At 38.2% G+C, this 15,310-nt stretch overlaps 2 protein-coding genes across 2 annotated transcripts; one reads left to right on the top strand and one right to left on the bottom strand.

The window, feature by feature from the left end:
- Nucleotides 1–5,403: 5,403 nt before the first annotated feature.
- Nucleotides 5,404–12,430, top strand: LOC112201866 (isoeugenol synthase 1). Its single transcript, XM_024342790.2, has 5 exons — nucleotides 5,404–5,618; nucleotides 6,561–6,695; nucleotides 6,819–7,047; nucleotides 7,137–7,340; nucleotides 11,992–12,430. The coding sequence occupies exons 1-5, from the start codon at nucleotides 5,430–5,432 to the stop codon at nucleotides 12,186–12,188; spliced, it is 954 nt and encodes a 317-aa protein (XP_024198558.1). The 5' UTR covers nucleotides 5,404–5,429; the 3' UTR covers nucleotides 12,189–12,430.
- Nucleotides 12,431–12,453: 23 nt separating this feature from the next.
- On the bottom strand, nucleotides 12,454–14,849 carry LOC112201867. Its single transcript, XM_024342791.2, has 3 exons — nucleotides 14,700–14,849; nucleotides 12,932–13,032; nucleotides 12,454–12,852 (listed from the first exon to the last, which is right to left on the bottom strand). Exons 2-3 carry the CDS (start codon nucleotides 13,023–13,025, stop codon nucleotides 12,707–12,709), a joined length of 240 nt encoding a protein of 79 aa, XP_024198559.1. The 5' UTR covers nucleotides 13,026–13,032; nucleotides 14,700–14,849; the 3' UTR covers nucleotides 12,454–12,706.
- Nucleotides 14,850–15,310: the final 461 nt, after the last annotated feature.

Here is a 15,310-nt window from a genome sequence, read left to right as displayed (position 1 = left end):
ATATAACATCCTTTAGCACCTTTCTCATTATTATCATATTGCATCACATATTAATAGCATCAAGCCATCAAGTGAATTGTTGAAGTTATTTGAAAGGCATGCAACATATGAATGGCAAGAATGAAATTAAGAGATGCATGCCAGATAAAAAAACAAAAAATAATAAGATAAATTTGTTTAGGGCCCTTCTCCCAATGGAATTTTTTCGATCAATTCTGTTACCTGGATCCAAACTAGCTAACTCGTCTGCCCATGCTAGGCAAAAAGTTCTGAATGAATTGTGGAAGCTTAATATCCCCCCTAAAGCCAAGATCTTTGCTTGGCTTCTAACCAGGGGAAGATTGAAAACTTAGGATTAATTGCTAGATTTTCTTCTATTTGTGATAGTAGTTGCCCTTTATGTAGCCAAAGGGATGAGGATATTAACCAGCTCTTCTTCTCCTATCCCTTTGCTACTAGAGTATGGCACTCTGCTAGATTTAATCTCCAGTCTATTTCTTCTTTTGATAGCTGGTTGCTTTCCTGGTTTAGTAAAGGGTACCAAAAGCAAAATACTGAAAACCTTATTATTATCTGTTGGAAGATTTGGGAAGCAAGAAATAATTATATCACCATCCCATCAGTGGTTGTCCATTCTGCAGCATCAATTGAAGCTGATTATAATGCTGGTTGTCCATTCCGCCAATACAGTATGGTACCGTCTGTTGGAACGTCCCCAACTAGGCTTTATAAACCTCAATTTCGACGGTTCGGTTTTGAGCAACAAACATACTGCTGCTGGCGTTGTCTTAAGGGCCATGATGCTTCCCCAATTTTTGCTGGCTCCAGATCCATTAACTGCTCCTTTGTTCCTATTACTGAAGGTAGTGCAGTCAAGAATGGTCTTTACCATGCTCTCATTCTCAATCACAAGAAAATTGAAGCTGAATTAAAAGTTAGTTATTGAAGCCATCATCAAGAAGTGTACCATTCCTTGGCGTCTACGAACTCTTATTATTTACATTCTCTTCCTAGCAAGTCAGTTTGAAGAAATCTCTTTCAAGCATATTCCTCGATAAGCCAACTTCATTGCCGATGCCATTGTCGGTCTCGGGCATTCCTCGAATTCTCCGATGACATGGTCCAGCAAACTTCCTCAATGTGCGTTGTCTGTTTTAATTTTGACAAGTTTAAGTCGGGTTGTGTTAGAGGCTTTTACTTGTAATTTTTCTTTTTTCACCTTTTTCACCTAAAACAAAAACACCAAAAAAGGAAAAAAAAAAAAAAAAAAGAGACGCAAGCATCTTAATTATTGTACATTTTTTTTTTTTAACTTTGTCAAGGGGAACCCAAAGGCTTCCTAGGCCCAAGATAAATCCCTTCGGCGCATGTGAAATGCTCCAACTGTGCATTGCAGCACAGTGCCTGGCCACTTTGACAGTTTCAGGATTCGAACCTAGGTTGGGGAGCACACCCAACTAGGCAAGACCCACTAGGCCACTTACAGTGGTTATCTTAATTATTATACATGATTGGCGCTGTATCAAATACCTGTTTATACTGTTGTTTATTATAATACTTGCATGTATAGTGCTTCATGCATGCCTTCATTTTCATTTTAACAAGAAGTTATTTGTCAAGTTTGTAGCTCTTTTACTCTTTACATGCTCCCATTTGTTCATTTAAATCAGAATTCAATGTTTTTAACTTACAAATTGACAAACGGGTGTGAATAAAGCCTAAACGGCGTGGGGCTATTGCTAGGCAGTGGTAGTGGGGGTGGACTTTTCGAAGGCAGCAAAGTTGGTAAACTTTAATGAAGCTAGCTGGGCGGAGGAAGGTGTAAAAGTGGAGGATATCAAAGCGAGATAATATAACAAATGGTCACTTAACTTTTACATGTTTGACACTTTGGTCACTTACTTTTTAAATATATCACTTTGGTCACTCTACTTTAATTATGTTATTCACTTTAGTCATTTTATTAAATTTTTATTAAAAAGAAACTTTATTAACCACAATATAAAAGATATTTTCATCTAACCAATCGTGAAAATTGAGAAATATGAATTGGAATAATTGGAATAAGTGATTAAAGTGAGACAAAATGCGGCTTCGGTGGCTAAAGTGATTGACAGAGTAATAGTTGAGTGATCAAGGTGATATATTTGAAAATTGAGTTACCAAAGTGTCGAGTCATAGTTGAGTGCCCATTTGTAAAATTCTCCCTATCAAAGTCACTAATGAATGGTGGTACCACTATTCTAAGTTTTCAACCCCGAGAATGTAACAGGGTAGCTCTAGCTAGCTCATGGTTTTATATATGGTACCACCAAGCTCACTCAATTTGAATGAAATTAAATGTATATAACTGAATACGGACCAAAATGACTTCAATGGTTGTAAAATTTAAAATTTCCAATGTTCAATGAATGAAATACTTCTTTGATGAAAAAATAAAATAATAATAAAGGAAAATAAGTCAAAAATATTAAACATTAGAATCCACCGTGTATGCACAAAGCCTGCAGCATGGTCTGATCCAAGTTGTCCTCATAGTCCGATCCTTTTTTTTTTTTTTTTGAGAAATAGATAACTTCATAACTTGTCCCTGACTAGAAGGCACATACATCATAAGTAGTCTCATGCCAAAAGTTCTAGATGGCACAAGCTTCCTAACAAATGACAAGTAACCCTCATTGCAAACAAAATGAGCTCACTTATTCTAAACAAGCAACTAGCAGGAGAAGCTCGTAACCTAGTGAATATTCATGACTCGAAACAACTAGACTAGTAAGTTCGCCTAGAGATCTCAATTGGTGTACAAAAATACTAGTAAATTGCAGAGAGCCTCCCACGAATGTAAGATCCAAAGGGTCACGAAATGCAGTAGGCCAACAACAATCCCAAGCCACCAGTCCATTGCCTTGAACCTGCAACTGAATAGCCCACCACATTTGAACTAAGGCCCTACGACCCAAGCCCCAACTTCTCCTCCTTATCCGTGAATATGGTCGGAGACTACTCTCTCGGTGATGGAGACACCACCAAAATCTGGCATAGCAGAGATGCAGATCACTAATACTTGGGTCCCAAACCCATATCTTCCACAAGTCTCGGGATTGGTCCACTTCAAGCCCATCAATTAGGCTTAGATTTGGCCTCAGCACTTGGCCACTACCATCACCGACGTCCGCTGCAGCCCAGAACATGGTAAACATCAAGGCCAGAACCTGCCAGGGTACAACTCCGTCACCGATAGAAGATGGCCAACCGAACTGCTGCCAAACCTCGCCATCACCATCGATCATAGAAACAAAGCCGTCGTCGAAGGTCAGCCAATCCCGATTGTGAAGCCATGCCTTCCACATATCGAACCACGCTTCCTAATTGCTGTCAAGCATCGAATAAATTGTAGAGGATTTCCACAATAGATTGGTGGAAAACACCAGTAGGGGGAGGGGGAGGGCGGCCAGAGCCGCATAGGGTTTTTTAACTAGTCTGATCCATTGCTTCAAAATATATGGCCACTATTCTTGTAGTACTAACCTACGTGCTGCTTCAAATTTAATTGCATTCATTAGACATTATTGTTTCAATTACCCAGAAAGCAAGAAAAGTACAACAACAATAAAAAAAACCCAAAAACCTAGTTAGAAGCTGCCAACTCTCTCTAAACCTAGGGTTAGGGTTTTCGATTTCTTTGCTTCTCCTTGTCAACAAGATGAGCTCTGTTAATGCCATGGCTGCTAGATTAGCCACCTCTCTTGCTATTGCTGAAGGTAAGAGGCAGATTGATTTGATTTGCGCCCAACACAGGGCCAAGGTTTGCGACAAGCAAACGTGTTCTTGGTGGGCAAACTTCTCACAGCCCGTGACTACAAGATCAAGTCATTCATGGGGATGTTTCGTAACGCTTGGAGGATTCATAGAGCGTTGCAAGTGGAGGAAGCGGAGGAGCAGAGGGTGTTCTTCACTTTGTCGGACCCTGCATATCATGTTCGGGTCTGGCGCGGTGCGCCATGGGGCTATAATCATGCTCTAGTGGCGTTGGCATGGTATGATGGCATCATGCCAGTTGCAAAGGTCCCCCTGACCACGACGTCTTACTGGATCACCCTCCAGGAGATCCCGCCGACGTTCCGGTCAGAAAGAGTTATGACTATGATTGGCTACACATTGGGGGATTTTCAGGAGATCGACAAGAATGCCAAGAAGGCCGGGAAGCTTCGGGTTAGGGTTGAGATCCCATTGAATAAGCCATTGCCATTTAAGAGATGGTATCTAGTGGAGGATGAAGTTGAGTTTCCGTGCAAGTTCACATGACAAGCTGTTTGGGCGATTTTCCACTTGTGTCCTTGTAATGCACGTTGGACTGCCATGCTCGGGGCCGGATTTGGATGAGGACGATGAAGTTGCTGAGCGGACTGTGTTGGGATCCCAGGGTTGGGCTTCGGAGGCAAATGGGGGCGGCATGCCAATGCAGGGGAGTGTAGGAGCATCATCTTCTGGCACCGCAAGCACTAGCGGGGCTCTCACTGGTATGAGGCTAGGGTTTCTACCCCGTGCCCATCTTTGGTGTTTCAGACTCCAATGCCTGGTCCAAGCGGCGAGCCCTCTTTGAGTGCCTTGTTTCTGAAGCAAAAGAGACAGGTGATGGTGCGTGACCTCCAGCAAACCGCCAGAACTCCAGAGCGCCTCACTGGAAAACGTCGTGGACGTGAAGATGGCTTCACCATATCCCCTAAGAAGCTGAAACTGAGTTTGGCTGTCGGTAAGAGAAACCTCATTTTGGATTCTGAAAAGCTTGGTTTGGATCCGGTCTTGCAGATAGAGTCTAGTTCTGGTAGCATGAAGAAGAAGAGAGGAAGACCTACATGTAGTAAGAATAAGTCATCTTCTGGTGACAAGGCTATGACCTCAAAGCATGAGGAAGGTCATACGCAGCACAAGTCTCCCAACAGGAAGCAGTCTGTGGGTAAACACTCCAACTCGAAAGGGAAGGAGATAGTTATTGCTTAATTTTTGCTATTGGGGTGAAGCTTATGTGAGAGTGCATGGACTTCTATGAGTCTTCTATGACATTTCTAGTTTTTTGCTTGTACCACAATTGCGTGATTGGCAAGAGAGGGCTAGGCGAGGTTCTTACATTCTTAGATAGGCTTGCTTAAAAGTGAGCGTCCCAGAGATTTTAATTATCTACTTTAGCTTAGATAGTTAGTTCGGTTTTTTCTGCCGAGTTCGGCTTCTATAAGTTATGGTAGACTCTAGCCTTTGGCTGTTGATCTAATAAATTCAATTTCTATTTCAAAAAAAAAAAAAAAAGTACAACAACTCAGTATTTTGCTTGCCAATACTATATAAAGGCTAGGATGGGTCGATGATGCTTCAACGTCTAGCATATATTTGCTTGTTCAGAAACAATAGTACCATCGATCACCAAAACAGATATGGCTGGAGAAAAGAGCAAGATACTGATAATTGGAAGCACAGGTCATCTTGGCCAGTACATGGTGAAGGCAAGCGTTTCTTTGGGACATCCAACCTATGCTTATGTGCGACCAATCAAACCCACCACCTATTCTTCAAAGCTTCAGTTGCACAAAGAGTTTGAAGCCATGGGACTCACTCTTTTTGAAGTAAAATTAATTATTATCCTTCTCTCTTCATCTGTCTTTGTTTTCCCCATGTAAATTAGTAGCTTGAAGCCCGGCCTCCAAATTAAAGTTCCAATGAACCTTCTACCCTACTCTGCATTAGTCTGCAAGCCGGAGTATTCCGCAGCTAGATTTTTCTTTTTTGCGGAAGTCAGTACAGTAGAAAATCCCAAAACATAACATAGTCCGGACTAGAAGAGATTTTTCATATATTTCATGTTTTACTCTATCCCAGACGCGCTAACATTAGCAATACTTAGTTTTACTTTCTTTTTCTTTAACTTGTCAAGATTATTGATGTACGACTTCGCTCTTGTGTAGTTGAGTGTTTTAATTTGTTTCATTCTGATTTCGTTCATGGTGTTAAGGTTTAGAGTTATGCGCGATAAACAGAAAATGAGAAAATTGAATTGAAAGGTTAATTAGTAGGGAGAATTCCACAAATGGTCACTCAACTATGACTCATTCGACACTTTGGTCACTGAAGTTTCAAATATATCACTTTTGTCACTCAACTATTACATTGTCAATCACTTAAGTCAGCCAAAGAGTATTTTTTATAATTTTTTTTTATTGAAAAAAATTAACAAAGTGACTTAAGTGATTGACAATGTAATAGTTGAGTGACCAAAGTGTCGAATGAGTCATAGTTGAGTGACAATTTGTGAAATTTTCCCTAATTAGTATGATATAAGGGAGTTTGAAATAATATAAAAAAGTGGTTGCCTCAAAGGTCTGGTATGCCTTTTTCTTTTTTTTCTTTTTTTGGTTGCGCATTCCAAATAGTAAAAATAAATAATAATATAGTATTCTCTCAGTTCTTGGCTAAATATAATCACTTGTAGTGTTACTTGGGATAATCTATCTGTATATATGTGTGCGCATGCATAAATTGATCCCATTAATTTTGGGGGATGCAAACAGGGTGAACTGGATGATCATGAAAAGCTAGTGCGGGCAGTTAAACTAGTTGACATTGTAATTTCTACTTTGGCCATTCCTCAACATCTTGAACAGCTCAAAATTATCAAGGCTATCAAAGAAGCAGGAAATATAAAGGTCATCGATTAATTAATATCCCCTTCTTAATCATTGGTTTTATGAAAAGCTGGCTACAATATAACTTAAATTGATGGTTTCCATTATTGATCTAACTAGCATTACATACCATTGTAAAACCAGAGATTCTTTCCTTCAGAATTCGGATTTGAAGCAGATAGAGCAAGTGGGCTGCCACCTTTCGAGGCAATACATGTGAATAGAAGGCAGATTAGAAGGGCGACAGAAGCAGCAGGAATTTCCTACACTTACGTGTCTGCAAACACTTTTGCTTCTTACTTTGTTGATTATTTACTTCATCCTCATGAGAAACGCGAGGAAGTAATTGTTTATGGCAGTGGTGAAGCAAAGGGTACTAAGCTCAAGTTAAGCTTGTATATATTCCAATGTCGGATATGATTTACCAACTCTAATAGTGTTGTAATCTATTTTGATGTCTAGCCGTGTTAAACTATGAGGAAGATGTGGCTGCTTACACCATAAGAGCAGCAACAGATCCGAGGGCAGCCAACCGGATCGTGATTTGTAGACCGCAAGGAAACATTGTATCTCAGTTGGAGTTGATATCAGCATGGGAGAAAAAGACAGGACGCACTCTTAAAAGGATCCATGTCCCAGAACAAGAAATTATAGAGCTCTCTAAGAGTATGAAACCTAACCTCCTAACTTTTTTTCTTTTCATGTTAAGATAGATTTAATAACAGCTTAAGAGTATCATAAGGTTGAGATCAGTAGGTAGTATGGCCTCATACAAACTTTGTTGTGAGAAAACTAAACTCCAAGCCTACAAATTGAAAAAGTTATTGATCGACATCATTATGCAACTGGTGGTCGAAAAATCCATGAAAACCAAGATACTTTCCTCCATGCATCCTCCCACTATGAAAATACTAGAAAAAAAGAACAGTAAAGCCTTCAACATACCTTCTTAATTATATGGTGGATGATAGAAAGAGAGCTTCTGTGTTATGAATGAGGGCAGTGCCAGAGAGTTTGCCGTGAGAGGGGAATTGAGTTTAGTGAGGAAATGAGTATTTAAGGTGGAATTAGCTTAAACAATGGTTCGCTTCATAATACAAAGCTAAAGGTGGAATGAGCATAAACAATGGTTATTGGCTCCATGGATTGCTCTTAATTCTTATATTTGGCATGTGTTTATGTTTGCATGCCTCAATGGGGAATGTTTGGACCATATATACAAAACTGAAAAACAACATCTTTGTGGTTGTTGTAAAATGAAAGCAAAAGTGTCTCAGAAATAGAGAGAATTTAGACGCATAGAGATAAGAGTGTATATATTCACCTCACCATGAGGGGGTTTATATAGGAGTACATGGTGTAAATAAAAAGGTCATGTTTAATAGCAACATCAATTACTCCTACACACTATTCTATCAATCAATAATCGATAGTGAAAGGCACATAACACTCTACATCTATTTGCATGATTTAGCTAGAATTATTTACAACACTCCCCTATGGATATTTCATGTCAATAGTGTTGCCTAGGTTGTGCGCTTCTAAGTTGCCTCGTCAAAAACTTTGCCAAGTAATAAAAACCCTGTGGAAAAAAAAAACAACCTTGGTCCAATGAGAAAAAGAGTACAATGCGCGTGAGTCTGGAGTAGTCATATCACAACTTCAGAGATAGGTGAAGTCTTCTTATCAGCATCATAAGTAGGTAGTATGTCTACGAGAGTGATGCATTAGAGTTGCTACACCAAAACATTGCCCGGTAAACACAGTGGAAAAAAAAAACCGTGGTCGAAGGGAAAAGATGAGCGAATGCATATATGTCGAATCAAAGCATCTTTAAGATGCAGTAAGTGGGGTGACCATGCCAAAGATGTGCCTCGTCAAAAACTTTCTAAGTAACAAAACCCAGTAGGACAAAATAACCCTAAACGATGGACAAAAATGAGTACAGGTCAAGTGGGTATGCTTCAGGATACTCCCCCTGAAAATTACATATTAGGTAATTTAGATAATTTACATAGACCAATACCTTATACATGCTTCTGGAATGTAGACTTTGGTTGTGACTTGCTGAAGAGATCAGCACGATTGTTTTCAGATCAAATCTGCTTGACTTCAATCTTTTGATGCTCCTGTTGTTGCTGATTGAAGAAGAAATTCGATGCAATATGTTTGGTGTTGTCTCTTTTGATGAAACCCGTCTTCATTTGCTCGATGCAAGCATCATTATTCTCGTGGATAGTGGTTGGTTCATCAGTGGTGGAATGTAGTCCACATGTGCTTCGAACATGCTTTGTGATGGCTCTCAACCATATACATTCACGTACTGCTTCGTGAAGAGCTAGAATTTCAGCATGATTCGAAGAGGTATCAACAAGGGTCTGCTCCGTAGACCTCCAAGAAATTGCTGTATTCCCAATGGTAAAGACATAACCAGTTTGGGCACTCACCTTGTGCAGGTCTGATAAATAGCCTGCATCAGCATATCCAACAAGACGAGCATCATTCTCAGGATCAAGGGGGTTTGATCCATTTCTTGATGCATAGGGATAGAATAAGCCCATATCTGTCGTACCTCTAAGGTAGCAAAAAATGTCTTTTATGCCATTCCAATGGCGGCGCGTTGGCGCAGAGCTATATCTAGCTAACAAGTTTATAGAAAATGAAATGTTCGGTCTAGTGCATTGAGTCAAGTACAATAATGCACCTATTGCACTTAGGTATAGGACTTCTGGTGCCAATATCTCTTCATTATCATCTGCAGGACGAAATAGATCTCTCTTAGGATCTAGACTTCAGACGACAATGGGAGTGCTTGAAGGCTTCATTTTATCCTCATTCAAACATCTTAACATCTTCTGGATATAGTTTGATTGATGAAGTAGAATCCCATCAGCACGATGTTTGAGCTTCAGGCCAAGGCAGTAATTTGTTCTCCCAAGATCTTTCATCTCAAATTCAGACTTCAGGTGCTTGGCGGTTTCTTTGATCTCTTCAGGAGTACCAATCAGAATCATATCATCGACATAGACCCGCCACAATTGCAAATCCAAAACTTGTTTTCTTAATAAACACGTATGGGCATGGTTCATTGTTTACATATCTCATCCCGATCAAATATTCACTTAAATGGTTATACCACGTCCGTCCGGATTGTCTCAATCCATAAAGTGAACGCCTCAGATGAATGGAGAGCGTGTTCCGTGGTCCAGAACTATTTGCATCAGGTATCTTAAGTCCTGCAGGAACTTTCATGTATATCTTTGTATCAAGATCCCCATAGAGATAAGTTGTGATTACATCCATTAGCTGCATACTTGGTTTTTCGAAAACTATCAAATTGATAATTTATAACGTTCATTATGAGAGAATATGTCTCCTCATAATCAATCCTAGGGCATTGAGAAAATCCTTGCGCTACTAGACGAGTCTTATATCTCACAATCTCGTTTTTCTCATTACTTACAAATACCCATTTAAATCCTTCAGGTTTAACATGGGGAGGTGTGGGAACGACAGGCCCAAACACCTTTCTCTTTGTCAAAGAATCTAATTCGACCCGGAAATCTTCTTTCCATTTTGGCCAGTCGCCTCTATGTTGACATTCACTAACGGAGTGAGGTTTGATGTCATCGCCGGTTATAATTTTGATAGCTACCGTGAAAAAAAATATATCATCAATGATAATCTCATCTGAACCTTACCTAGACATCGCATCCAATTGGATGAGCCTAGTTGGAAAGATTCATATCCTTTCAATGTTATCGAAACTACGGGTTCGATAAGTGTGAACTTCTGGTTCAATATTTATGTATGAACTTCTGGTTCAATATTTATATGTGAACTTCTGGTTCATTAAGTACCTACATTCTACACACACACACACACACACACATATATATATATATATTCTAACGCAAAGAATTTAAGCGAGTAAAATATTTTAATTTAATATGATCAAATAGAGAAGCAGGTAACACCACAAAATCTTCGATGAGCCGTGACCTGTTGGTTAGCTAGCCTAACTAACACTGTGGAGGTCACGGGTTCAAATCTCACTAACATCAGGTCTGGGGTGGGGTGGGGAGTTACATTGTCGTCCAGAGTGAAAAAAAAACACCACAAAATCATTGTGATAATAAATAATGGAGGGAATAAATACCACAAAATCGTTATAGTAATAAGAGCTATATACGTCATTAAGATGAAATAATGAAATAATAAAGAATAAATTATGAAATAATTATGGTAATGAGCGTAAATTACTATGGTAATTGTTTTGGATAATGTTAATCAAAATCAAAACATGGATTGATCAATCGCCAATTAAATGGCGTTGAATCTGCTTCTAGCAGAATTATTATTAAATGGTGTTGATAAATACCAACTTGCCATGATAACACAGCGGACAACATGCTGGGTTGGTACACACTGTGGTTGGGTTTGAATCCCAGAAACAGCACACTTTGTTTTTGCTTGTTGTTGAATTGGTATGCCCTCAAATATGATTGATCGATGCTCTCTAGTTGTGAATTGGTACTATTGGACCAAGTGCTAGAAATAGCACAGCACACTTTGTTTTTGCTTGTTGTTGAATTGGTATGCCCTCAAATATGATTGATCGATGCTCTCTAGTTGTGAATTGGTACTATTGGACCAAGTGCTAGAAATAGCTACAGCCAAAGAATCCTAATTTTTTTTCTCTTTTCTTTTCCAAAACAAAAACCCAACAATGCAAGACACATGAATGAATATATACAAATATGTATACCAAATAAATAAATCATATAGGATTAGGTAGGGTTCATGCATCATGGTGATTTTTCATATTCAATCAAACACTTGATAAGCGTAAATGTGAAATTCGAGATTTAGAAAAAAAACATGTAAAAACATACTTGGCTATAGAGCTAGTAGCGTGATTTTGATCGAATGATGAACCGCCTCTTCTCCGCAACCCAAGAGTTATTCGCCTCTTTTCTTGGCAATCCGCAATCCGAATTCTAGAGCTTTTCGTGCTGATAACATATTGTAAAATAAAAGCAAAAGTGTTTCAGAAAGAGAGAGTTTGGACGCATGAGATAAGAGTGTATATATTCACCTCACCATAAGGGAGTTTATATAGGAGTACATGATGTAAACAAAAAAGTAATGTTTAATAGCAACGTCAATTACTCCTACACACTATTCTATGAAGAACTAATCGATAGTGAAAGGCACATATCATTCTACATCTATTTACATGATTTAGCCATAATTATTTACAACAGTGGTAACTAATTATTTATTTTCCTGTGCTTTGTTTAATTATTGCTTGCAGCCCTCCCTCACCCAGACAACGTACGTGCATCGATCCTTCACAGCATATTCATCAAAGGGGAACAGATGAACTTCGAACTCACAGACAATGACCTCGAGGCCTCCAAATTATATCCCGATTACAAGTACACTTCCATTGATAGCTACCTTAACATTTGCTTGGTTGATCCTCCCAGGATCAAATTAGCAGCGTTGTAATCAGTTTTTATGGCATTTGGTGGAAGAATTGATATTGGCTTTATTACTTTTTTGGATTTTGTAATCATAATCCTGGAACAGGCTAAGAGTTATAGTTTTATTGATATTGAAAATCACTTTTAAGAATAAATCTATATACTCTGTAATTCCAGCGAGGGTAATCTTCAAACTAATAAAATTTGTTGAGACGGCATGAATCAAGAGATGAAACAGCAGCATTCAGGAGCATACTCTTGGTTAACCAATACATTTTGGATAAAAACACTATAACAAGAGCAACACCCAGATGTGTTATCAGGAGCTTGCATTTTGAATTTTGAATAAGGGGCCAATTCTAAATAACCACAAAACAAAGGAAATTTGTCACAAAAATTGCCAGCCATGGTTTGATAGACCTTCAACCACGCCAGAAACAAGAATAACAGGCCAATCTTACATAAACTTATTAGAATGACTTTGTCGATAAGGGAAAGACACTCATCTCATCAACTTATATGCCCAAGGCAAAACCCTTTTCACTATTCTGACTGAGATTTGACAATGAAATTCTGGCGACTGATGGGGTTCATGACAACAGGAGGTCCTGCAGTGCGAGGCCAGGCCTGGAATTTCTTGTCAGTTTCTTCCCACCATCCCTTGTTTGAAACAGTTCCAGGAGTGGTACCTGTTTATCACATCAAGAATGTTAGGTCTGAATAGAAATTATACCATGAAAAATTTCATCAAACTCCTCCATCACTTACCTCCAAATATCTTTTTGTCAGAAATAGTGGTGTCACAAACATATGCAACTCCAAAGGTTGCCAGGAGAGATCCGATGATGTACTTTCCTGACATTTTTCAACTGCAATAATCAAGAACATCAAGATATGCAATAAGGAAAAGAAGAAATGCTCGAGCAAAAGCCGGTTTTACAAAATATATTGTGATTTTTATAGATTAACAAAATAAACAGTGACATAATGGAGATATCAAGTAGAACAGATTTTTATGACAATGTTGGTGATTTAAAGTGTTTCCCTCTTTACAAATCAGCTATACCCTGTAATATATACAGGATCAAAGGCTGTATCAAATACTAATCTGAAGAATTATGAATATTGGTCAAACCAGCATCAGAGACTATCACTATAAACAAATAGAAATTTTGACAATCAAATGACAACAGAATTCTGATTAAGATAATCTTTCTAGTTATGAATAAGATCTCACTTATACTCCTCGTATTCATATACAGCATCAACAAGAGATGATACTAAATCTTAGACCAACTCGATAGGACTTCAATGGCCAGCTTTAGTGTTGTTCAACATAAACATATGAGCAACATAAGCCATATTCAAAGCTACAAAGGAAAGGCTAGAAAGAACAAAACCAAGGTTATATTAGAGGTTTGCATGACCACATGAAGAGCAAAAGAGCGATTTTCATAACTATTTTATTAACAGCTCGATAAGTACTTTTGAAATCTTCTTATATAAATTCTGGACAGATTACTTGAGTCAACTGAGGATCACCTAATCCCACCAGGCTGCTATTTTCAGATGCACGTCAGTAGAATTTGAATGGTCACAATACAAGCAAGCATGTGGTTAGATTACGTGGGATTCACATACTGTTGGGCTGTCCCTTACCCCACATGTTCTCATTACCCCTACCAGATTAACACCAATAGAAACAGACATTTCTGTGCAGGCCATTTCAAAAGGAAAGGGATTTTAGAAACAGAATTTGGTTAACCACCATTTGCAATCCAGAAGGATAAGGATTCCAGCCGTCATACCAATCCCATGTTATTAACTTTTAGCATCCTTGGGGAGCATATATACATATAAGGGAATCCATAATTATCGAGAACCAGAAACTTGACAGTCCCTTCATAGCTTTTCCTCTACCTTGGGTTTTCTTCCAACATTTTTCTTTTTATTATCTCACTATATATACAACATCCTACAGCACCTTTCTCATTAATAGCATATTGCATCACATATTAATAGCATCAAGTGAATTGTCGATACATTCGTCTTTCAATATAATCCACATCAAAGCATAATCACCCCACATGTGACTGATTTCCACATCATTCCTCCCCCAAAAACTACATCCATTAGAGACCACAGACTTAATACATAAGAGACCCAAGTTTTTTTATCTTCAATCAGAAACCCAAAACTATAGTTTACTGTTCTAATAAAACAATCATATTGATTTCATGTATACCTTAAAGAAATGAGAGAATGAATGCAGTTCCATAAAACTGAAATTCAAGTTTTGGGGCACTGTTCTCATATTTCTAACCTAAAATTAAGAAGCAGGGGGTAGCCAGATGAATCTGATACAAACGCAATCGCATACTAGTACAAATACAAACCAGAAATTTATGAATCTGAGAAAATCGTAAACATAGTAAGCAAAACCCTATATATATCTAATTAGCAAAAATCTAGAGAGGGCATGAAAGCGAGAAATGTAAAGCGTGAGGTTGTTGGATTGAGAAAATGAAAAACTCACATGAACTGGAGAAATCAAAGCGAGAAGCAAATGGCGACGACCAAACTTGTGAGACCGGAGAATAGTAAAGCCAGTAATTGGAAGCACAATATAATCGAGCTAGAGAATGGGCCAGCCCAGTTGACCCTATTTTCAGACCTTTTTTTTTTTTTTTTTAATTTCTGAATTATAATAATATATATGGGGGATTTGATAATTTAGTCTAAATAAATGTTAAAGAATGTCATTTTTAGAGTTTTTGTTAGGAAAAGACTTTTAAGATTTTTTTTTTTTTTTGTGGAAGAGATGATGAATCTTTTTTTTTTTTTTTTGAAAAGAAGATAAGTTTATTTTTTTTAAAAGTAAAGTCTTTCGTCATGTTGTGTCGGCCGCCATTCAAGTCTCCATCGTACTTTTTAAAAAGTAAAGTTTTCATCCTTTTTTTTGCGTTAGCAACCACTCATTTCTCTATCATTTTAGTGACATTGTAAAGTTCTTTGTCAGCAAAGGTAACTGATGAGTTTGGACCACTATCTGCAGCTTCATAATTTTCCTCATATTCAAAGAGAATCTGATATTTTTCTTCCTGTTCAATATTCTCTAGCCATGTAGTGGTGGCTTGTGTACAATCC

The sequence above is a fragment of the Rosa chinensis genome, chromosome 5, assembly GCF_002994745.2.
Source record: "Rosa chinensis cultivar Old Blush chromosome 5, RchiOBHm-V2, whole genome shotgun sequence".
Taxonomy (NCBI): Eukaryota; Viridiplantae; Streptophyta; class Magnoliopsida; order Rosales; family Rosaceae; genus Rosa; species Rosa chinensis.
Note: the sequence above shows the minus strand (reverse complement) of the source record. Positions and strands in the feature narration are given on the sequence as shown.

Excerpts from the sequence above, each read along its gene's own strand:
- LOC112201867 (XM_024342791.2), bottom strand. The coding sequence starts at position 13,025 with ATGTCAGGAAAGTACATCATCGGATCTCTCCTGGCAACCTTTGGAGTT. Across the intron at positions 12,853-12,931 it reads TGACAAAAAGATATTTGGAG|GTACCACTCCTGGAACTGTT; the intron begins GTAAGTGATGGA and ends TGTGATAAACAG.
- LOC112201866 (XM_024342790.2), top strand. The coding sequence starts at position 5,430 with ATGGCTGGAGAAAAGAGCAAGATACTGATAATTGGAAGCACAGGTCAT. Across the intron at positions 7,048-7,136 it reads TGGCAGTGGTGAAGCAAAGG|CCGTGTTAAACTATGAGGAA; the intron begins GTACTAAGCTCA and ends TTTGATGTCTAG. Across the intron at positions 7,341-11,991 it reads AATTATAGAGCTCTCTAAGA|CCCTCCCTCACCCAGACAAC; the intron begins GTATGAAACCTA and ends TATTGCTTGCAG.